This window comes from Lytechinus variegatus, chromosome 5, assembly GCF_018143015.1.
Source record: "Lytechinus variegatus isolate NC3 chromosome 5, Lvar_3.0, whole genome shotgun sequence".
Lineage (NCBI taxonomy): Eukaryota > Metazoa > Echinodermata > Echinoidea > Temnopleuroida > Toxopneustidae > Lytechinus > Lytechinus variegatus.
The window spans coordinates 24,382,351-24,406,911 of record NC_054744.1 but is presented as its reverse complement, the minus strand read 5'-3'; the positions used below and the strand labels follow the sequence as shown (position 1 = coordinate 24,406,911).

Sequence of the window (24,561 nt, the reverse complement as noted above, 5' to 3'; positions counted from 1 at the left end):
TTGATGTTGGACTCTAATCAAAGAAAATAATCACAAAACCAACCACCATTGGTGTTTGTGAAATATTATCTTGGTATGGCATGAACTGCTAAATGTAGTAAAAATATTTATAAAACGGGGTTCAAGGATGTAGCCAATGGTGAGTGTGTATTCAAGTCACGTGTTCATGCTTTATTTATGCGCAACCTTCCAGTCGTGCATTTTTTGTGCAGCACTGTGCAATTTTTGTGCAGCATTAGTTCCAATAGCACGTAAAACTGATACGCGTTCAGTAAAAGAGGCTGGCTAGGATTTTGATGCGCTTACTTAGGCGCGCATAGTAGATACGCCTGTGATGTCATAATTGACAGTCTTGTGATCTCTTCGTCTGTGCGATCGTACACAAGTTGGAGGGATTTGAACAAGATTTCCATGAAAAATTCATTTTGCCGACCCGTTTTATAAAACAATTAAAGCACATTTTAAGATTCGTGATGTTAGTGACGATGCGAGCAACTCTTGGGCATTCACAATATTATGCAAAAGCACTCGGCGCAAGCGCCTCTTGCTTTCGCATAATTGTAAATACCCTTGAGTGTGCTGCATCGTCATAACACACTCATAAATGTGCATTAATTGTATAATATTTCATGTTTGGACATTAGATCATACCAACTATTTGACAACAAAAATTTTGGAATTAACCAAATTCTGCGAATCGAATTTGAGAGGTAAAGTCTTTCCCAGATGTAGCATCAGTTATGATGAAAAATAATTACCAAATAGAAATGAGAAAAGCTCATTAATCATTATGTTCTACTGAGCTGAACGAGCTCTCAGATGTTATACTCAGTTTTGACTTTAATGTTGTCATTGCTGGGATTATTAAAACGTAATTTTAGGGTTTTGAGGGCAGCTCAGAAAAAGTTTTCAGAAATACGCTTCGTACGGTTATTAATTATTTGAAAACAATCTCCTTTGGGCAAAGCATGTTGCCACATGTCATATCTCTAAAATCTAACTTCTTTAAACACAGTCTTCAAAGGTTTACTTTTTGAGATACAAGGATAAGCACCCCAGTGGCTAGATAAACCCCTCTCTTTCCTCAGTATCACTCTCTTTAAAATCCATCAAATGTTGTTTGGTGTTTTTTCAGACCTTCGTTCTTATGAATGTTTCCTGGACTACTCTGAGGGTGAATGCTCCAGCCCTATCCCAGGCCTATACAGAAACTCGGTATGCTGTTGCTCACTGGGATATTCCTACGGTGACCAGGGAAGGTGCTATGAGTGCCCACAGGAGGGAAGTGGTAAGTTGACAAGATATGCGATTCACATAATGGGAAGAGTGGATCTTGAAAAATATGATAGAGGTAATAAGCAAAGAAGTATTCATTCACTTTGAATTACTTGCAGATCTTTACACACATCTTTGAGAAGAATGAAATTCAATATTTGTATGAAAGGTTATACAAAACAGTGAATACAAGTATGTTGTGAGACTTGTCATCATTATGAGCATCATCATTATCATCACCATCATCATGAACAACATCAACAAGATATTTTATTAGCACCATTATCATCATCATCATCATCAACATCATCATCATTGCCATCACCACCATTATCATCATCATCATCACCTTCGACCCTATCATCAATATCTACATGTACATTCTCCCCCTCCTCATCATTGGCATCACTGTTGTTTACCTGCAATGATAGGTTTTTATAGAATATTTCAATCATATCTTTTAGAATGATTTTAAAAAATGAATGATGTATAATTGTATAAAATAATTTGATTGATTCATTTGGGACATACTTTTGTCAAGTATTTTTCTTTATTTTTCATCCTCCTTTTAGTTGAATTTGATGTCCTTTGTCCAAGAGGACGTGGCTTTGCTGACACTCGACCACGCCCTGATCTTTTGGATGGCACTGTTTACATTAATGGTAAGAGAATGCTGACAAGAAACTAGGATCATTATTGATCAAGTTTCAACCTGCAATCATTAATTTGTAAGTTGTTAAGAAATATATTAAAGGAAAACGTTTGAATGATTGAAAAGTGAAAAGTGTCAGCCTGTTTGTTTCTCCCGCCAAAGAAGCAATAAAGTGGAGGCATTTCAGAGCCATCTCTATGCAATAAACACTGCTGTTCACAGTAAATGTGTATCCCCAAGTTCTTATCTCTATTTCCACTTGCAATTGTTAGTGATATTTTTTTTGGCGGGTGTGAACTGAGCAGAGTTTGTAAACAAACTAATTGCCTCGCCCTGAAAACCCCATTAATTAATCATCAGAATGTACTGTTGTCTTCCCCTTCCTCAGTTTGACAAAGATGTATGATTTAGGGTTTACAAAATGTACTTAAGTCATGATTAATACCTGCTCAGTATGATTATCACTCATCTTACCATAAACATACATGTCAACCAGCAACATTCCAATTTTCTGTTGTATATTTTTCATCATTTACATGTACATTCTTTGTCCAGACATCAACGAATGCAGTGTTTACGATGGAATCTGTAAATACGGAGAGTGCACCAACATCATTGGATCATATGACTGCATATGTGATATTGGATTCGCTATGGATGAGTTTGGTTATCAATGTGTTGGTAAGTCCCATTTCTTTCAATTGCCCTAAATTAATGGTGTAATAGTGTTCTACTTCTATCACAGTTTTTATAATTCTCCATATCTTCATTATTCTCTTAACTTCTACATTTCTCATTCTTTTTCTCTTTGTCTTTTCCATATCTTCACTCCCTCCTTCTCTTTCCTACTGACAGTCATTTTGTGGTTAGTCTATAATGCTAAATCTGTGCGAAGATTGATTGATTTTCGTTTTGTCGCATTTGCTTGTGCCATTTTGTTTAATTTCCTTTTCCTCCTTCTTGAGATTTTTGCCCAGTTTATATCTTTTCAGAACATCCCTCTGCATTGCTTTTCACATTGCGTTTATTATGATTTTTGTCTCACCTGCGAAGCAGAGTGAGACTATAGGCGCCGCTTTTCCGACGGCGGCGGCGACGGCGGCGGCGGCGTCAACATCAAATCTTAACCTGAGGTTAAGTTTTTGAAATGACATCATAACTTAGAAAGTATATGGACCTAGTTCATGAAACTTGGCCATAAGGTTAATCAAGTATTACTGAACATCCTATTAAAGTTTCATGTCACATGACCAAGGTCAAAGGTCATTTAGGGTCAATGAACTTAGACCATGTTGGAGGAATCAACATCGAAATCTTAACCTGAGGTTAAGTTTTTGAAATGTCATCATAACTTGGAAAATATATGGACCTAGTTCATGAAACTTGGACATAAGGTTAATCAAGTATCACTGAATATCCTGCATGAGTTTCACGTCACATGACCAAGGTCAAAGGTCATTTAGGGTCAATGAACTTTGGCCGAATTGGGGATATCTGTTGAATTCCCATCATAACTTTGAAAGTTTATGGATATGATTCATGAAACTTGGACATAATAGTAATCAAGCATCACTGAATATTTTGTGCAAGTTTCAGGTCTCATGATTAAGGTCAAAGGTCATTTAGGGTCAATGAACTTTGGCCGAATCGGGGGTATCTGTTGAATTACCATCATAACTTTGAACGTTTATTAGTCTAATTCATTAAACTTGGACATATGAGTAATCAAATATCACTGAACATCCTGTGCGCGTTTCAGGTCACATGACCAAGGTCAAAGGTCAATGAACTTTGGCCGAATTGGGTTTATCTGTTGAATTACCATCAAAACTATGAAAGTTAATGGATTTTATTCATGAAACTTGTACATAAGAGTAATCAAGTATCACTGAACATCCTGTGCGAGTTTCAGGTCACATGATCAAGGTCAAAGGTCATGTATGGTCAATGAACTTTGGCCATGTTGGGGTTTTTTGTTGAATAACCATCATATCTCTCTAAGTTTATTGGTCTCGTTCATAAAAAGTGGACATAAGAGTAACCATGTATCACTGAACATCTTGTGCGAGTTAGAGTAGTATTCAAAGTCAGCACTGCTGCTATATTGAACCGCGTGATGCAGGTGAGACGGCCAGAGGCATTCCACTTGTTATCAACATATTCATTACCACCTTTCTCCTTCTGTAGATATTGATGAGTGTAGAATCACATTCGGTGCCTGTGGTAATGGATCGTGTGAGAATACTCCAGGTGACTTCAGATGTAACTGCTATGAGGGATTTGAAGCCCATCCTGTCATGCGCACCTGTATGGGTAAGTGTTGAATTATTATGGAATATATCATACATGTACAGGGTGTATAAATAGAGGACCCGGCTTTCACACTGGTATTTTAATACTGAAGGTGAATTTGAAGCCCACCCTGTCATGTGCGCCTGTATGTGTAAATGTTGAATTATTATGGAATGTATCATACATGTACAGGGTGTATAAAAAAGGAGAACTCAACTTTTACACTGGTATTATACAAATGCTGAAGGTGGCTTTGAAGCCCATCCTGTCATGCGGACATGTACGGGTAAGTGTTGAATTATTATGGAATCTATAATACATGTACAGGGTGTATAAAAAAAGAGAAACGGCTTTAGTAGCAGTAATAGTAGTAATAGTAGTAGTAGTAGTAGTAGTAGTAGTAGTAGTAGTAGTAGTAGTAGTAGTAGTAGTAATAGTAGCAGCAGTAGTAGTAGTAGTAGTAGTAGTAGTATTGCTGTTATTATCAATGTTATTATCATTTTTATTATTAATATTTCATGATGTTATTATTGTTGATATAATCTTTGCTCTCCTTGTTAGATATTGATGAGTGTGAAACAATACCAGGACTCTGCCGTGGCGGTTCCTGCACCAACTTACCAGGAACCTTCAGATGTGATTGTCCCCTGGGACAGGAGCTGACACCAGATGGTCGCGCTTGCCAAGGTGAACGGAGCCCAAGCTTTTATTTTGAGACCTCTGTTTTTATTTTGATTTTAATGAATTATTGACTGCTTATTTATTGGTATAAATTTGAAGTCTTATCTTGTTATTTTATTCATATATAATTCATTTGTTTTCTGTGAGAGCTTGCATGACTTGGCAACAGTAAAGAATTCGTAACTTTTGTGAGCCCTGGTCAATGAATAACCATTTCGTACTCTTCTTTTTTTCTGTCATGTATAATCTTATTTGTATTATCTAACTATTCAAATTTTATTTTTGTACATTGTTCAATTTTACTGTTCACTAAATGAATAATGAATAAAAATAGTAATGGCAATGATAATAATAATAAAAAATAATGATTATTATTTTTGCAGATATCAATGAATGCTCCATAAGCCATGGGATATGCTCCAACGGAGAATGCCACAACATTGTTGGTACCTACCGATGTATGTGCAACCCAGGTTTCAGACCTACTGCTAATTACAGAGCATGTGAAGGTGAGTTCATTTCTTATCCTTTCCATAACATTTTTCAACTCCTCTGTACGTCCTGCCCCTGTTTTTCTTTTTGATTCTTCACTCCAACTACTGTAGCCATGGTTTGGGGGGGGAACATTAAACTAGAATATAAACAAACATCATCTCATGAAGTACTTATAGGGGTTAGGTTTTCATACTACATTTGGAATACAGCTGATTTTGCCTAAGTTATATGTTTGACTTGGGGGATATCGGACTACAAAAGAGATATACATGTATCTAAAAGATAAGAGGTATATCACATATTCTGATCTAAAAAATGGACTTATTTGACGTACCTGACTGGAAGGTAGACTTTATGCTGGGTCTTATCGACGTACTGCACTTTATCGATTTTTAAAATTAAAAACTGATAATTTTTATTTAAGTGCGCTGTTTTTATGTTGTATCGCCATGGCCAAAGGTGTTTTACATATTTTATTCAATCTTTTTTAAGGACTTGTGCTTTTCTTGTATTTGCTTTCTTAGATATGAATGAATGCGACATGAACAACGGCGGTTGCGATCACATCTGTGTCAACTCACAAGGAAGCTATGAATGCCAGTGCCAGTCTGGGTATACACTGAGAATGAATGGCAGATCGTGCGTCGGTGAGTTGCTTGTATTGTAATTATTGAAGTATTTGTATAGTGCAGCTACTGTTGTAATAAGAGTCTCCTGTGCTGTATTGTATCAGAGCTCCTAACATTGCTGGACACATTTTTCTATTGGATATAAGGAACATCAGGGCACTGACTTTTAGAGAGCTGTGATTGATCAACGACAACTATGGAAAGCCAGCAGCATCTGAAATACTTTTTTTTTCTAGATATGATGTATATTCATAAATTCATGTTTTCCTTGACAATTTGGAGTGCTCCCCTTTGTTTAAAAAGGAAATTTTGCAAATTTCCTGAAGAAAAAATTATGACACTGATGGATTTCCATAGAGTTACGATTGGTTGGGTTAATCATAACTCTTTGTAAGACGGGGCCCAGGAAACTTTATTACTTGCTATTTCCCCTGGCTTTCATGAGGAATATGTGCCATGTGGGTATTTACCGGTAACTGTATTTATTTATTTATTAATATTTTGATGCTTTATCCAGAGTATAAGCTGCAAGATATTTTTTTGCATCTTTATTGGTGCATGATGATAAATAAGCGTAGTTAGAGTTTTGACGTAGATATAGTTTTGACTCAGTTCAATTCAAGATTTAGAGATATATCACAAAAAATTATTAGAATCAATTAAATGCTACTCAGACATGGCTAGTTATATTCACCTTGGACAATTGTTTCTTATTCTATTTTGTGTGTGTGTGTCTGCAATCTTACACAGTGTTGTTGTAATGGTGGAGGGAGCCAGTCAGACCCTTCCAGCAAGTCAATTTCCGCCCAAGCTCTCACCGAGCCTGGTGCACGCTGACCAATGAGTTATCTCCAGTGGGCATCCCTCTCCATGTTGTGGTGCAATCACTGATGAGATTCCGCTGTTTGCGTTAGCTGAATTAATTTGGTTCAGAATGGGCAAACAGACCAAGACTACGAAGATTTCTCATTCAAACATAAAAAATTGGATATAAAAAACCTATACAAGACATTTCTTTTGAAAATATTAAGAGGAATTATTCATATGAGTTTGGACTGGCATTGGTAGTATTATTCCTTGGTGCTTCACCCCTCAGAAAAAATAATGCTTGTCAGTTGCCAGCCAACCGCAGATTCTTCCTCAATTAAAGTACATGTATATTTGTATAATTTATGCTTATTCATGCTCCTAATATATGAAATGATCTCTTATTGTTTCAGATGTTGACGAGTGTGCTGATATTCCTGATATCTGCGGCGGTGGACAATGTGAGAATCAAGAAGGAGGGTACCTCTGTGATTGCTTCACAGGATTCAGACCATCTGATGACTTCAGGAGCTGTCTAGGTAAATATGAACAACTTAATATCTAATACCCATTCAGAAAGAAAATTACTGTGTAACTGATGATTTGTTATGTAGTTCTGGTAAGTGATGAATAATCTAAGAAGTATTTCTTTGTTTGTTTGATAAAGAAAAAATAATGACTGAGGGAAAAGAAAAGGAAGAAGAAAAAGGGAGAGAAAGAGGAAAAGGAAGAGGGAATAAGAAGAAGAACAGGAGGAGGAGGGGGAGGAGAACAAGAAAGAGAGAAGGAGGAAGACAAGAGGAAGAGGAGGGGAGGGGGGGAGAAGGGGAATTGAGGAGAGGAGTTCTGCTTTGAGAAAGAGGTTGGAATGGGAAACATGATAAGAGTTATTAAGAATTAACATTATTTTGCCTCTGTACATAAAATAAATTTAAAAAAACACTTCTCATTTTACAATCATTATTTTCTTACTAGATATTGACGAATGTAGCACGGATGCTGCCATCTGTATTTCTGGTGTGTGTAAGAATACCCTTGGATCCTACACATGTCAGTGCTTTGAAGGATACTCCATGAAACCAGGCATTCCTGGATGCTCAGGTAGGAATAAATTCAATTCCTAAAAATTGTTTCATTCTCCCATTTATTGCCATTTCAATTCTTGCAAGAATTGATACAGAGTAAATTTTTCCTGGTTCCTGTATTCTATAGAATTACTAGGCATATGATCTCTTATTGTGTTACATACGTAGGATTCTATTCAAATTTATTTTAACTATTTCTCTATTGGCCAATTTACAACGTTTGCATAGATTGGGGTGAGTAAAGAGTCCCCCGTAAAAAAGTAATAATTATTAATTAATTAATTTCATAATTAAAAAGATAATGATGAAAATAAAAAGAATAACAAATGATGATAATAAGTAGATAAAAGTACATGTATGAATAAATACATAGATGAATGAATGCTTGATATGGTCAATTAATAACCAAAAATTGATAAACATTTCATTTATCAAAAGTATAGTTGAATAGATTGGTTTGTTCATTATTAAAGCGTGATTTGTAAGGAATGATGATATTGATTACTCATGTGTTCATTAATTACTTTATCTTTGTAGACATTGATGAATGTATGCTTCAGATGCACCAGTGTGCCATGAACTCCCAGTGTGAAAATACCATTGGCTCCTTCCAGTGTCGCTGTAATCCAGGATTCATTGTTGACGAGAATGCCAATATATGTATAGGTAGGTAAAAACAACCAATCACGTCACCTAATAACGGCATGTATTTACATGTCCCTCTTTTATAACGAAACTGTAAAGTTATCAGGTGGCATTTCATAAAGCTGTTTGTAAGATATGTATGGCTTTCCACATGACTGGTGATTCTTGCGGTGCTAAGTATAAATATACCTGAAAGTGAAAATGATTTCTTTCAGAATATGTGTTGATATATCGTATAATATTTCTTTACCATATTTTGTTGAGAATTAATTGCAGTAGATGAGAAGCCAACATTCATGTTTATTTTTCTTTCCACTTACACTCTATGGCCAGTATTCTATCGGGTTTAACTTAAACTCAGGTTTAAAGTTGTGGTTAAAGTATGGATAGCCAATTGTTACATAAATCACTAACAGTAGAGATAATATTTCACCTCATTTGGCTCTCAAATCATTCATGATTGTGTAGGAAGCATAAATAGATTATTGTCTGCACCATTGATGAATCAGGAAAGAGCACAGTAAACATAAGAAACATACAACTTAATAAAAATTTTGACACTTTTGGCTTCCCATAATTTTAGCACAGATTTAGACCATGGTCTAAGTTAAACCTGACTTTCAGAATACGGGCCTATAATTCCAACATAGAAAGAGATCTGCGATTCATCTATTGAAGAAAATTTGTGTTGTGTTTGAATATTACCATGAGTGTCCTTATGTATAACAATTTTTTTTTTCTTTTCTCCTGAAGATGTGGATGAGTGTGAAAGCTCCAACCATGATTGTCATGAATATGCTCGCTGTGTGAACATCCCCGGCTCCTACCAGTGCCAGTGTAATCAAGGGTTTGTAGGAGACGGTCTGTCATGTATGGGTAAGTTGGTTTAGTCACCCTTTCTGTTTATGTTTGAACCTTACAAGAAATCATTCATGTTTAGTCACAATTTCTGCCACCATTTCTGTTTATGTTTTAACCTTTGCAAAACATGTTTAGCTTTTGGAGACAATAGAATGATTATAATAATGTGTTATGGGTGAAATCACCAGTTGCCCTCATTTATTTCCCACGCTGGCTCAGTTGTTCAGTATCCAGACTTGAACCAATATGTCCAGGGTTCCAATTTCTCTCCATCAGTCATGTCCTTCAACAAGGCGTTTATCCAATTTTCCACTCTCCACCCAGGTGTAGTAAATGGGTACACATACCTGGTAGGGATGACCTCATAATTTAGTTCATGTGTCTCTACATGGTCTAGCAAGTCTGTCAAAACATACTGAAGAAGAAGTCATCCCTTGAATGCTTGAGCTCCTAATTGTTTAATCGATACAACAAAAAATAGCAATCCCCATCTACTTTTGATTTTTTTTGTGATATAAATGGTAATGTGTTTTGATGATGCATGTATTGTTGACCCTTTCTTCTTTTTTATTATAACCTATACAGATGTGGATGAATGCATGCAGAACCAGGCTCTGTGTGTCAACGGGCAGTGTATCAACAATCCTGGGGGCTATGTGTGTGAATGTGAAATGGGTTTCTATCCAACTGAAAACAGAGACAGCTGTGAAGGTAAATCACCCTCCACATACACAGTACTATTCAAATTTCTGGATAGCGTTTCATGAATTTTTTGTCTGTGATTTTCACAAGCAGATGTTATAAGCTACTGGAAATCCTTGCATGTGATTGGCCAAGAGCAAACTAATAAGTGGAAATCACTGACAATACTCCTCATGAAATGCTCTAATAAATAAAGAAAATGATTCATAGCTGATAACAAGTAGAATATGAGTTGTCCACTTTTATAATGTTCAGCCCGAATTGAATAGTATCAATATTCTTATTGAAAATTGCCATGGCATGGTGATACATGGATAAAGTATTATAGATTACTGATGATTATATATTGGATAAAAGTGCCATACATAAGTTTTACCTAGCATCTTGAGACTCTTGCATGAGAAACCAAAATTTGGGCCATCAGTGTCTGTCTTCAATTACTACACAAGAGATTTTCATAAACAGATAACTCGTTAACATAGAACGGTAAATGGTAAGGAAAATATTTACATAGAAATAATTTCCTAACTCTTTCTTCTCTTGTATTTTGAATGATTTTTAATGTTGCATAAAAATGTTATGACAACTAACCCATAAAATGTCACATTATTTCATTTTGTCCATTTGCAGTTTATTTTTCAGCCATGTATTGCTTGTTAGCTTCACAGATAATTTCATCATTTTGATGCTTACATTTATGATATTGTTTGCTGTGCATCATTTGTTTTATTTTTTTATCTTCTGCAACTAGACATTGATGAATGCTCCAACTTCCCTGATATCTGTGTGTTTGGTCAGTGCATCAATGTTCCAGGTACCTTCCGCTGTGAGTGTAACCCAGGCTACATGCTTGACATCGGAGGAGGCAACTGCACAGGTACAGTATGTTCAATTCAGTTTCCATTCATTTGCTCATAAAAATCTACAAACAAGTACCAATTTTAAATAAAGAGCCAAATATGATGATGATGATGATGATGATAAATAATATTTTCATTACCAGTAGATGTAACAGAATGTGAGGACCCAGGTACATGGTATTGGAGTGGCCTCAGTAATAGTCTCATGCTTGTCTGCTGGAGGGCGTTTCATGAAAGGACTTGTCGGACATTTTATCCGACAAGTCCCATTGTATCCGACAGTTACCATAGGAGCAGTGCCGTCAGCCAATCAAAATCATGGAAAGATGTCAGATCTGACAACTTGTCGGATGAAAATATTGATGAAACGCTCCCCAGGAAATAACTTTCCCTGTATCACATCGCACTTTGCTCCACATGTTTAAAAGACTGCTACACATAAAGTCTTTTGTATAGTATTATTTACATAGGACTGTTCATTATTTAGTTGGGAGCTTTCCTCTTATGACCAAAAATGCTATTCAAATTTGTAAAGCAAAATTATTCCCTGTGCCTGTGTTGTGTTTTTACTTTTATCTTGATGACTTATCTTGATGACTAATAGATGTGAGTGAATCCGAGGACCCTGGTACATACTATGTTAGTAGCAATAACCCCACTCTATCTGTGTATTTTTACTTTATCTTGATTAGATGTGAATGAATGTGAGGATCCTTTAACATACTGTGTAAGTGGTCTCTGCACAAACTCTATGGGATCCTACACTTGCGAGTGTCCTCCAAACTGGGTGCTTTCTCGTGATGGAACAGCATGTTCTGGTGAGTTTAAAAGCCTGTCTCATTGTGATATTTAAACCCAGGTTCGATTCCTGACTTACAATGTATAGCAGTCATTTTTAGTTCACACTATTATGGAGTGCTAGGATGCACTTTTCATCTTCACTCTCCATGACAACCATGATTACCCAAATAGCTCATTTCCTGTTCTCCTATAACCATGTTAATCCTATTCTCATTTTTAAATAAACAATTTTGGGGGGAAAATTATTCACCATTAGATCAAATAATAAATGCATGGTGATTGGCATGGCAGCTAGCATTCCAAAAAAGTTAAGTTTGCCTCAACCATTGCTATGACATTAACTCCTACAGGCTTTTGCCACACCACCTTTTTCAACTTGTATTTTCAGACGTGAGGACTGGTCTGTGCTATGCCCATGGCCCGGATACAGAGTCTCGACTTGATGTGAACGAATGCAGTCTACTCCTGGGTACTAACATCCAAAGGACCACGTGCTGCTGCTCCGAGCTTGGCACAGGCTGGGGTGACCCATGTGAGCTGTGTCCTCTCGTCAATACCAGTGAGTAGCTGTTTCTTGTCTTATAGAGGCCTTCCATACGCAGCCATGATGGAGGACATACAGTAAACACATTGGGCCCTAGTCATAAAACCTGTTATAATAACATATTTGCAGTAACAGTTGAAAGCTAATGAAATCTTTCCAACTGATTGGTTGATGGTATATATCGTGCATTTGTTGTTATAACTAGTCTTTATGACATGGGACCCAGTTCATCAAACTGTTATCAGTCATTGTTTTTGTGGTCTAATGCACAGGTTTCCCATTGCTCTGTCCTCCAACATGGCTGCCTTTGACGTCATATGAGTCCTATGTTACGTCATTGTTAGTGTCACGATACACGCATACCAATGTTCATTATGATGAGAGGCCTGCATATTATTTTTCTCTTCCTGAGTCAACTAAAAAAATATATTATTTTCGTTGATTGCACATGCTGGGAGTGAGAATAAAAAATTTAAAAGATACTTAATTGTGCACAGAATCCCAAACACAGGAAATGATAAGGAATACTCAATAGCAATGACCTACCATGGAAAGTGCTTGATAGAACAGGTTTTTAATAATTAGAGTAGGAGGAAAACTCAGTCAGGGTGTTGAGTATATGACCAATCTCCCAGGATACGAGTGAGCCTCATTATATATGCAAGGATTGTGAAATGCGCAAATTGGAACGTGTTTAGGATACTCCATTCCAAATTCAGATGCCTTGCATAGTATGCTTGTCAGGGTGTTGAGTATATGACCGATCTCCCGGGAGTAACAAATATATGAGTGACTCTCATTATGGACGCAAGGATTGTGAAATGCGCAAATTGGAACATAAAACATTTATTTCATCTTTGCAAGCATGAACATCCATTCCCACCTTAACATATCTTTGAATCCATTTCTTGTTTTTCTACAGCTGAGTTCTTCTTGCTCTGCCCCTATGGAATTGGTAGAAGGGTTGATGTCAACTCTACCCGCCCAGTCAATGGTATGTACAAGATTTACCAATCTGTGCTGTATTTCATTCCATCTCTCTATGTAATAGAGGAAGAGAAGGAGGGAGAGGATGAAGAAGTGTAGGAAGGGAGAGGAAGAGTGGGGAATTCATATTTTCATATTACAGCAGATATGTGATTCTTATCTTGATGAACAATAAACAATAATCACTGCATGTATCTGATGCCATTTCAAGAACAAGGCTATAAAGAACAATAAAACAAAGATCTATTTTAATTAAAGGACACATTCGATTGGGGGAGATGGGTGGTTTTTTTTGTCTCGAATACATTTAGCAAGCAGAGGAGATACACATTTCATTTCTTTAAAAAAAACACAGATATATATACTAAAAAAAATCCGGAAGTGGATTTATCAGGGTTAAAGATGAATGTGGTAACAATATCAAAATAAGTTCACACAGAATCCAATGAAATTACCACCAAAGTGTTTGTATGTATAAATAAAGTAAAAATATGTGCCAAATACATGTAGCTCTGGAAGAAAATAGGAAATTGCTGAGAAATGAGCAAAATAAACATAGAATTTCATCAGATGTCAGGTATTTTTTGAAGCAATATTAATACACTGTCCCTCATATGCTTTTCTGTATTAGTGATCATCAGAATTATCAATTTTGAGTTAAGATTTCATGATTTTACAAAGATAAGTTTACATTCATGTACCAGATTTAGATGTACGATAATATTTTGACAATTAACCTTGATTTACATGTAAAAGACTTTCTCACGAAATGTTTGTTTGCTGCAACTACCGTCTTTTAACTTAAATGGTGTTTATATTTATGTGGAAGAAGATTTGGTGTCAGCATGACAGGCATGCAATGAATAGTTTATAAAATGGAACCATGGTAACCTTGTCATAGTGGCAACTACCGTGGTATAAGGGCTTGGCAGCCCGTTACAATAAAAGTTTACATTGTAGTTACAATAATGGCAGTCACCATAGGGTTAAATATTTATGATATAGGTCTTAGAAAAGAGATGTGTAATTCATGGAGAGGCTTTTGATGCCCTCATCAGCAGCTTTGTGACTTTGCTGACTGATATCTCGTAGTGAGATGTTACATGTACATAATGCTAAAGCTGGAGAATTGAAATGTACTAATTTTACCCTATACAACATTTTTTCTTCTCAGAAATCAATCAATGCCGAGACTTTCCCAACTTCTGCCAAGGTGGGGAATGCCAGCAGGTAGAAGGATCCTATAGATGTGTGTGTCCCAGAGGATACGAGTACGACCAGGAACAGATGATGTGTGTTGGTAAGTATAACGTGGTATCTTGAATCATTGGGGAAACAAGTCTAAGTCTAAACAAGACTAAGTGATGATGAACCTTTAGAACATTGATGTTATTTTTCTATATTTTGGATAAAGATGACTGCCAGCTGAGTGCATAGATAAGATGCCAGAACATGTATGAATATGGAAGCCAGTTAAAACCTGGGATTGGTTTTGATTTCAGATATTGATGAATGCCAGACGAGTGTGAGCATATGTGGTGTCGGAATATGTGTGGATATGGAAGGCAGATATTGAATAAATATTTGATTTGATTTGATTACAGATATTGATGAATGCCAGCTGAGCGCGTATATATGTGGTGCCGGAACATGTATGAATATGGAAGGCAGTTACACCTGTATGTGTCCACAAGGGTTCATGTTTATGAACATGCCTACTGGAAAGAACTGCATGGGTAAGTATATATTTTGTCAATATAATATTGTTGTAAGTCTTGCCGACAGTAAGCTAAAACCGGAATTTTGGTCCATACTCTGATGGGATGCTAGGTTATATCTTTCCTTTATTAATTTCACTTATCAAAGAAATCTACAAGCGAAAGTGAAATTCAGTTCAAATCCATTGTCCATTTTCATTATTACTGATAGTCAGAACTGATGCTCTTACATTTTTATTCCTGTTTATGTGTATGAATTAAAAATCTTACAGTATTTTGAACTGTTAAGGAATATGTATTTCAGTCTCTTTGCCATGATTGCTGTCAGTTGTGTCATAAAACCATTTTAAATAAATAGACACATATTTGCCAACTCCAAGAAAAATTAATCTCCATGCTTACAGTAGAAAAAAGTTTCCATGATTTTGATTAACACATGTATAACTACCCCCTATCTTAAGGCCACCGCACACCTTACGACCCGACTGGTCGCTGACTGGCTTGCGACTGAGTGAGGGGAGACGAGTCGCAAGGCAGTCATAAGCCTCGACACCGCACACCTTGCAATCCGATCTGCGACTCATGCATGCGCTTTTTGCTATTTGGCATAGCATCTGAGAAATTGCGCTTACTACTTCGTATGCTCATTGTTTATCATAATACATGTTATGCAACTCTGCTGTCTGATTGGCTGGAGGTTGGATTGAGCTTGCGATCCAGTCATAAGGATTCGACATGTCAAATCCTTCCGATTTTCCTTGCGACTTGTCTCTGACCGGTCTGCGACTCTGAAGCTGACAAGAGCTGTGATGTCACATCTCCCCTCACCCAGTCGCAAGCCAGTCGGCGACTGGTCGGGTCGTAAGGTGTGCGGTGGTCTTTATACGCCTCTAAGGTATATTGAATAAGTGGTGAATTTATCCAAAATTTTAATTTCTTGTTCCAAATGCAAATGAAATTCGGCAAAAATTATTTGAAATTATTTTCACCAGTGCAGTTTGATTTTCATTCAATTGTAGTAGATTTATGTTGCTGTTTTTTTTTTCTTTTTTTTACATAGAACAAATAGATTATAACTTTCATAACTTTAATTCAATATTTCATTCACCATGATTATTGTGCTTGAAATTTTTTTTGCCATTTGATTGCAAACATACAAAGGTTGAGATATTACTTGTCCTAAAACATTTCCAATGTGGAAATTTTAACTTACGCCCAAAATTTAAATTGTTTCAATATTGTACTTCAATTGATTTAATGATACCCCCTTCCTTTGTAATGAACATGTATTCCTCCTGTCCATGATTATAATGGTTGAAATCATCCTTACCATCGATTGCAGACATCCGAGAGCTGACGTGTTACCTGTCCTACAACACTTCCGTATTCCCCTTGCCGGAGTGTGGGAGTCCTCTGATGGGTAGTCTTACCAAGAAAGTGTGTTGCTGTAGTGCACTGATGGCCGCCGCATGGGGTACCAGGCAGGAGTGCTCTCCTTGTCCAGCTCAAATGACAGGTAAAGTGGTTATCATCCAGGTTGATGATGATAGGGGTGTTGGTAATGATGGTGGTGTTGATGATGATGATGATGGTGACGATTATCATTTTGATGTTGATGATGATGACAATGATGATGATGATGATGATGATGGTGATGGTGGTGTTGATGATGATGATGGTGATGATGATGATCATCATTATGATGTTGATGATGAAAATGATGATCATGATGATGATGATGATGGTTGTGACAATGATGGTGGTGTTGATGATGATGATTATCATTTTGATGTTGATGATGATGACAATGATGATGATGGTGATGATGATGATGATGATGATGATGATGATGATGATGGTGACAATGATATTGGTGACAATGATGATGAGGAGGAGGAGGACGGTGATGGTGTTTGTAATGGTTATTGCGGTAGTAGAGGTTCTGATGATGATGTTGATGATGAGCTGACATCTGACCAGCATGTTTTCAACCACCTATTGCAATTCCATCACAAATTTTTCCTCTTTTCTCTGTCTGTTTTCCTCCAATCAGAGGACTACTACAGGATGTGTGGTGCCACCTCACCTGGCCATGTCGTCAACCCAGAGACTGGACTCCCTGAAGGTAAAAGAAATATACAATACTTCAGTAATGACTGTAACGCAGTATTTGGAATAAAATGGGGTTGGCTTTTCTGGTCACTTGTTCGTTTTCACTTTTAAAACACAGAATAATGATTTACAGGTTTGATATTGACAGCAATTACCTTTCACTACACAGATATGTGTAACATTTGGGACCTTATCTCTCTTTTCTTGCCTTTACTATATTATAGGGGATGAGCAATACATAGAAGAGACAAAGTGACTGTACTAACTACTTGTTTATCACTTGTTAATTATTTGTTGATATGCTACATTATTTCCAATCAAAACATATAATGTGTATGCTTTCTTATTTGTTGTTTCTTTTAATTTTCTTATTTCCTTTTCTGAATTCCTTGTATTTTTTATCTGTGATATGTTACACAAAATCATGAAAACCCAATAAAATTTTTAAAAAAATGATAATAATAACAAACATTTAGGACCATACAGCTCAGATTTTTAAAAGCCAAATCAATATTTAACACTGCTCAAAGGCATTGGTTAATAATCAATGCCTTTGAGCAATGTGATGAGCATGTCCTATTTCATACATAAACCCTAATTATATTTTTCTAGATGTTGATGAGTGCTCCCTCATCGAGGGCATCTGTGCCAATGGTATTTGTGTGAACACGCCCGGAAGTTTCCGCTGTGATTGTCGACCAGGCTACCGGGCAAACGTTGCCATGCATATATGTGAAGGTAGGAACATGCCTTTACCAATCAGTAAAAATGTACACAATTGTATGGACCCCCATTTTTCATTTTCACTAATCTAGCCGAGCCTATGTACAATCTTGATGCTAATTTGCTTGTTCAAAGAAAGTAAATATGGCATGTAGTATTTTTTCCAAATTTTAATGCTTGGCAATTACAGTCAAGTAAATTCACCATCATATACATATTAGAGCAATTCTGTTCAGTATATCCAACCCCCAATAGTGTGTCTTTCCTGAAATGATCCGTCTCTACTTAATGCTCTCAAATTATGGCTTGATTGGCTCATGAAGTGAAATGAATATGGAGAAAAGTGGGGGGGGGGCTGACTTAGAAAAGAATTGATCGTTCAGTGGAATTTCCCAAATAAATATAGCCAGTAATCAGTGATCACATGATATTTGAAAGTTAATAGGTGGCAATTATATGAGGTTATACCACCTTTGATAATTTACATAAGGTTATAGTCACCTTTCCTCAACACTACCATAGTTTTTTTTGTAATTGATGGATTTATCATTTACTTTAGTCAGCCCAACTGTGTGTGTTGATACACCCATATAAAGCACCCTATAAATGTTATTATTATTACCGTCAAATCTTATACTTAAAATTTCAAAGTGTAAATATTTCATGTTGCTGCATTTCAAACTGGCCGCGGAGCTGGGCAGTCACATATGTGTAGATTTATTTTGCTTTTTTTGTTGTTTTTTTTTGTTTTCTTTGCAGACATTGACGAGTGCCAGGAAGGCATGCACCGATGTGTAGGAAACTCTATTTGTAATAACCTGGAAGGCAACCATGAATGCCTGTGTCCTCGCGGCTACCAACGCTCTGTATCTGGACTGTCCTGTGATGGTAAGTGGCCCTGAAGGTTTTCAGATTACATGTAGATTATGAACACGTCATTATATAAGGTAGGGAATCTGAGTTGAAGTGCCTACAGGAAGGAATGGATTTCATGAGAATGATGATGATGATGTGGTGATGATGATGATGATGATGATGATGATGAAAATGACAATGATGATGATGATGATGACGATGATGATGATGATGATGAAAATGACGATGATGATGATGATAATGACGATGATGATGATGATGATGATGATTGTGATTGTGGTGATGGGGAGCAGGAGCGAAAGGAGATTATAGTCATGATGATCATGATGTAACCCTTCAAATTTAGACTGAGTCTGTAACTTAGGCCAATATCAAACGAGATGACATATAGATGAACATGTAAGTGCTTAGAATGTTGCAACTTGTCCCATTCTGGAGGAATAATTAATGTCTTAACCTTTTTATCTTCCTAACTTGAACTAAACGTCCTGAAATTCCACTCTGTTTTTTAACAATCCTAGTAAATCTGTATTTAAACAAATAGTAGTGGTTCAGATATTACCTTGAGGGACTCCCAGTTTTTCACTATGCAATGCTAGGCTAATTATTATATAAATTATTGTATAAATTATTGTATATGTTTATATCAAACTACCTCAGTGATTTTACTGTGACATTAACTTCCTTTTGTTACCAGATATCAACGAATGCTTGACTATACCGGATGCCTGTATAAACGGCCAGTGCACCAACCAAATTGGTTCCTATGTGTGTGTCTGTAATCAAGGATTTCAACTGTCTGCAGATGGGACTGAATGCAATGGTGAGTTCATGTATCATCAATTGACTAAACATTTATGCTGTGACTTTTGCCCTTTATCTGAAATGTCAAAACTATCCAAGAAAAATGTTGATTTTAATCCATAGAGAAAAATCAAACAAGCATAACACTTAAAATTTCATCAAAATCCGATGTAAAATAAGAAAGTTACGACAATTTAACGTTTCACTTATTTTTCACAAAACAGTTGTATGTACAACTCAGTGGCATGCAAATGAGAGAGTCAATGATGTCCCCACTCACTATTTCTTAATTTTATACAGATTTTGGCAATAAGGACGAACTTGAAAGAACCAAAAATTTTAAAAATGGTAATACCATATGACATTGTTCAGAGAGGAATAAAACTTTGTTTCACAGGACAACGCAAGAAAATTGGAATATTTCATATATCATACAATAAACATCAAAGAAATAGTGGGTGATTTCTGAGGGCACCATGGATTAACTTGGAATCTGTTTTTATAAAGACTACTGTATAATTATTTCATTTTATAAAACGGGTTCAAGGATGTAGCCAATGGTGAGTGCGTATTCAAGTCACGTGTTCATGATTTAATTATGGGCAACCTTCCAGTCGTGCATTTTTCGTGCAGCACTGTGCAATTTTTGTGCAGCATTAGTTCCAATAACAGGTATAAACTGATACGCGTTCAGTAAAAGAGGCTGGCTAGGATTTTGATGCGCTTACTGAGGCACGCTTAGTAGATACGCCTGTGATGTCATAATTGACAGTCTTGTGATCTCTTCGTCTGTGCGATTGTACACAAGTTGGAGGGATTTGAACAAGATTTCCATGAAAAATTCATTTTGCCGACCCATTTTATAAAACAATTAATGCACATTTTATGATTCGTGATGTTAGTGACGATGCGAGCAACTCTCAGGCATTCACAATGTTATGCAAAAGCACTCGGCGCAACCGCCTCTTGCTTTTGCATAATTGTAAATACCCTCGAGTGTGCTGCATCATCATAACACACTCATAAATGTGCATTAATTGTATAATGTTAATCATAACCATCATGGTAATCCCACAATGTCACAGTTGCTGTATAACTCTTTATGAAGCAGACCCTGATCCTCTTGTGCCTATTCACGTCTTGGTCTTCTTTAGCACATGATAGCCCAATGCTTATATAATTTTTGTAAACTTAATCAGCCTGATAAAGCACACACTATGCAATTCATGATCCAATTTTGTGAAATTTGTAATGTGATATTTTATATTCAACCTATGAAATTAACAATGTTCCAAATAGCGGTATGAATATTAAAACTGAAATTTCAGCCTCCCTGAAGGAATTCAATTCCAAATTATTATGACACCACAGCCATCTTGCCTTTGAAATTGATTTGGAGCTAATTTGGAATTATCCTTAGCATTACTCCGTACTTCACCAACAATATGAATGTAAACTGTGATTTGTTAAAAAAAAATAGGTTTGCAGTCATTGAATAGTTTTTGGTGGGCTTGGAAACTTGGTGGTTATTGTAGAAAGCCTTTCCGATATAAAGAATTGGAGTGCTAACAAGTGTAGTGAATGGGTCCCACTAGCTATCTCTTGAATGCCTGAGCACACCTGGGTCCCGTTTCATACAGACTTGCTATGACAACTAATTCACAATTTCTGTAACAAGTTCACCATCAGCCAATCAAATTGAATTATTTCAGTAGCTTAAAACTGTTTTCTAATATTTGTTATTAAAACAAGTTTTGAAATTCGCCCCTGATCAGGGAAGCTATGCTAGAGCTGGTGCAATAGTAAGCAGCACCTAAAAACAAAGTGCGTTTCTTGCGTATTGTTATTATTAAAGATAGATACAAGATGACATGTTCAATGGTTGCATAATTTAGGTTTCATCCCTGTCTACAGATATTGATGAGTGTTTCCGCTTCCCGGACCGGTGTGGAAACGGCACCTGTCAGAACGTGGTGGGAGCCTATGCCTGCAGCTGCAACCGAGGGTTTGAGCTCACCATCAATGGAGACTGCGCGGGTAGGTGATACCATTCCCACACAGGGGACAGTTTCTTATATTACGAGTGGAGTACATTGTATGATGCATTTCTAGTACATTGGGTGGATCTTACACAGAAAATCAAAATGAACAAAAGTTATTTATGAAATACAGGTTACTTTAATTTACATTATTGTAATATGTTATGAAAGAAATTAATTTACATGATGACATTTTCTATAAGAAAATAATTTACATTAATATATTTTTTGAAGAAATTAATTGATAGTTTGTAATATTTTTTTAAAGAAAATTATTTCTGTTATTGTGATATTTTATGAACCAAATGATCTATGTTATTTTGCTGTGATATTATTTTAAAAGGAAAATTAAATCGTCTATCAAAATCTGAGGGTCAAATATTGTGCAGATGCATTTTCAGGATTTAGAAATCATACACTTGCTTGCATTATAATGCTGAAACTCACTCAATTTTAGCACAATCCCTCAAATGGCTTTTGTGTTAAATTGGGTATACCTTAAAAAGGGGATGTTGGGTTTTTGATCTTTAAAGAAGAAAAGGCTTGTGTTTGTTTAGTTGATGTATCCATTCTAGCTCATCCTATTAAGGATTTGTAATTGAACTAGAATTCATGGTTGAGTGATCCAACCTTTTTCCACCCTTACCTTGAAACTGACCTACCTTATATTCTCGTTGTAAAGTTTGAAGGATATCTTTATTGTGACATGGATAATTTATCTCTTAAAACTTTAAGAATTTGCCGTTCTCATCCCAACTGAAAGAAGGAATGTCATATTTATTTACTTCATCGTTGTTTTATGGTTGAGAGTAACATGCAGGATGCTCAATTGGCCTTGTGAAAGAAGCCCTATTCTAAAAAATGGCTATTTTAGTTATCCAAGTTGTTATTATGATGATGATAAAAACTGCACTTGGGGGTATCTTTGTTCCTTTTATAGATATCAATGAGTGTGCCACAATGGCTGGAACATGCCCCAACGGTCGCTGTGTCAATACCCCGGGAAGCTTCTTCTGTGATTGCGTCGAGGGATATGTTCTTTCACTGTCCGGACTCCGATGTGAAGGTGAGGATTACAACATGTGAAGCAGCAATAAGACAAAGGACATATTCAGATCACATGGAATTCGAGAGTACCAGATCTTTCAAGGCAGATGCCTAAGAAGTATAACTTACAAAATTAAGAAATTAATGAATTTAACACAGCAAAACAAGTGCACTAAAATTAACAAAAATGAAATAAAAAGTATTGAAATCAATGGTCATGAAAAATCTCTTCTATGATTTCTTTAATATGCTGACATTTATGTTATATACAAGTAATGTTATACGTTTACATATTTAGGTAAAAATTGATGAATATTTTGATTTTTTTTATTGCTGCAGATGAGAACGAATGCATCACAAGGTTTGGTGTGTGCGAGAACGGTCGCTGTGATAACACCATTGGTAGCTTCAGGTGTTCTTGCTTTGACGGATTCCAGCTCTCACCTTCCGGTCAGGAGTGTATTGGTAAGATAACTAGCTTTTTACTTTTCCTTCATTTTGATATCTAATAAGATTATGTATACATAGTGGTGGCTTTTATAAATGTTGGGACAAGATTTTAGATGCAGGTTCTCCTAAAATGAGGTTAGGTGATATATTTTGATACCTGATAGCTAATAAAGCATGAATGCTTGTAAGTGTGCAACCAGAGGATAGAGGGCGTAAGGCACTCTCCAAATGACTTCTTAATGATGATACATGCATTACCAATGGGCTGTGAGAGTTAAATTTGTGTCACAGAATTGTAAGACCACCACTCTACCGACTGAGCTATCACTCCAGGGACAGCTGCAAATTCAATTGTTTGGCCCGCTATTGGTGATGCCATTGCAGTGATGCCCAAGGTTTTTGGAGCATGAATGTAGAAAATTTAAGATGCAGCCCAAGACAAGCGGGGATAGCTTTTGTAATGGCATCACAAGGGGGCCAATTGATATTTTTTGTGTTTTATTGGTGAAAATTTATTTAAACTTCATTTTCAATGTGCAGGAAATACTATTGATCGAAAGAGAAAAGTCATACATGTATGCATTGATGTGATGTCAAATTATTGAAACCTATTGCTCTTTCTGTGACCATTGTAGCATTTTATCTGATCTTCCAGTATTCTAACAACAAAGTTCATTTACCAATCGACAAAGTTTCACTGCCATGATTCTATGATGATTCGGTCATGATTCATTCTACAGCTGCTCCTTTTGAAACATCTCAAACTGTTCCTTCTTTCAATGCATCATGTTTTGTTTTCAAAATTTCATTAACTACATGTAGGTTTATAATACTGATTATACTATTCTTCTTTCAAACATCTTTTTCCTTGTTTGTAGATACAAATGAGTGTGCCATTATACCTGACATGTGCCGTAATGGAGTGTGCCAAAATACACCAGGAAGTTTCCAATGCACCTGCCCAGATGGCTTCCTTCTTAGCAGTGATGGTCTCATATGTATTGGTGAGTTACAAGCACCAAGAAGAGTGGTACGGTTTCACAAAACGGTCAGCAATGCAAGCACAATTTCGCTGATATTCTACCGAATTATGTCTCAATGCTCATTTATTTGTGATGGATGCAGGCATTTCCTTGGTGTCAGTTTTGTGAAATGCTGCCTTTATTGATGGGGTGTATTCATAAAACTCTGTAGAGTTGTTTTCACACGACCCAGAGCATTTTACTAAGATATTTTGTAAATTTATGCAATACTTGTAGGATTACAATATGCAATTACAATGTTATGTATGTCTTGTAGATTGTAGACTTCTAGACCATGATAAAGAAGTGCCCTATCGGATGCCTATATTCTTACCACTTTGACATGATGTTGGCTGCTGTGTGTTAGTGTGAACTTTCGTTATTTTTTTTTTCCGGGGGGGGGGGGGTGGATCACCTAAATGGTTGAAATGAATGACTTTTAATGAAATAATTG

The 24,561-nt window shown here is 36.3% G+C and overlaps 1 protein-coding gene across 1 annotated transcript in view; it reads left to right on the top strand.

Annotated features, from left to right (window-relative positions):
- Positions 1-24,561, top strand: part of LOC121415783 (fibrillin-2-like) — a 102,866-nt gene that overhangs the window by 50,414 nt on the left and 27,891 nt on the right. Inside the window, exons 22-48 of the mRNA XM_041609110.1 lie at positions 1,136-1,288; positions 1,848-1,937; positions 2,483-2,608; positions 4,115-4,240; positions 4,781-4,906; positions 5,284-5,409; positions 5,920-6,042; positions 7,245-7,370; positions 7,807-7,932; positions 8,454-8,582; positions 9,315-9,437; positions 10,008-10,133; positions 10,876-11,001; positions 11,677-11,802; positions 12,174-12,344; positions 13,252-13,323; positions 14,491-14,616; positions 14,921-15,052; positions 16,377-16,550; positions 17,088-17,159; positions 17,759-17,884; positions 18,629-18,757; positions 19,443-19,568; positions 21,464-21,586; positions 22,529-22,654; positions 22,975-23,100; positions 23,964-24,089. Of these exons, the coding sequence (XP_041465044.1) occupies positions 1,136-1,288; positions 1,848-1,937; positions 2,483-2,608; positions 4,115-4,240; positions 4,781-4,906; positions 5,284-5,409; positions 5,920-6,042; positions 7,245-7,370; positions 7,807-7,932; positions 8,454-8,582; positions 9,315-9,437; positions 10,008-10,133; positions 10,876-11,001; positions 11,677-11,802; positions 12,174-12,344; positions 13,252-13,323; positions 14,491-14,616; positions 14,921-15,052; positions 16,377-16,550; positions 17,088-17,159; positions 17,759-17,884; positions 18,629-18,757; positions 19,443-19,568; positions 21,464-21,586; positions 22,529-22,654; positions 22,975-23,100; positions 23,964-24,089 (3,381 nt within the window). The remainder of the gene's footprint in view (positions 1-1,135; positions 1,289-1,847; positions 1,938-2,482; positions 2,609-4,114; positions 4,241-4,780; positions 4,907-5,283; positions 5,410-5,919; positions 6,043-7,244; positions 7,371-7,806; positions 7,933-8,453; positions 8,583-9,314; positions 9,438-10,007; positions 10,134-10,875; positions 11,002-11,676; positions 11,803-12,173; positions 12,345-13,251; positions 13,324-14,490; positions 14,617-14,920; positions 15,053-16,376; positions 16,551-17,087; positions 17,160-17,758; positions 17,885-18,628; positions 18,758-19,442; positions 19,569-21,463; positions 21,587-22,528; positions 22,655-22,974; positions 23,101-23,963; positions 24,090-24,561) is intronic.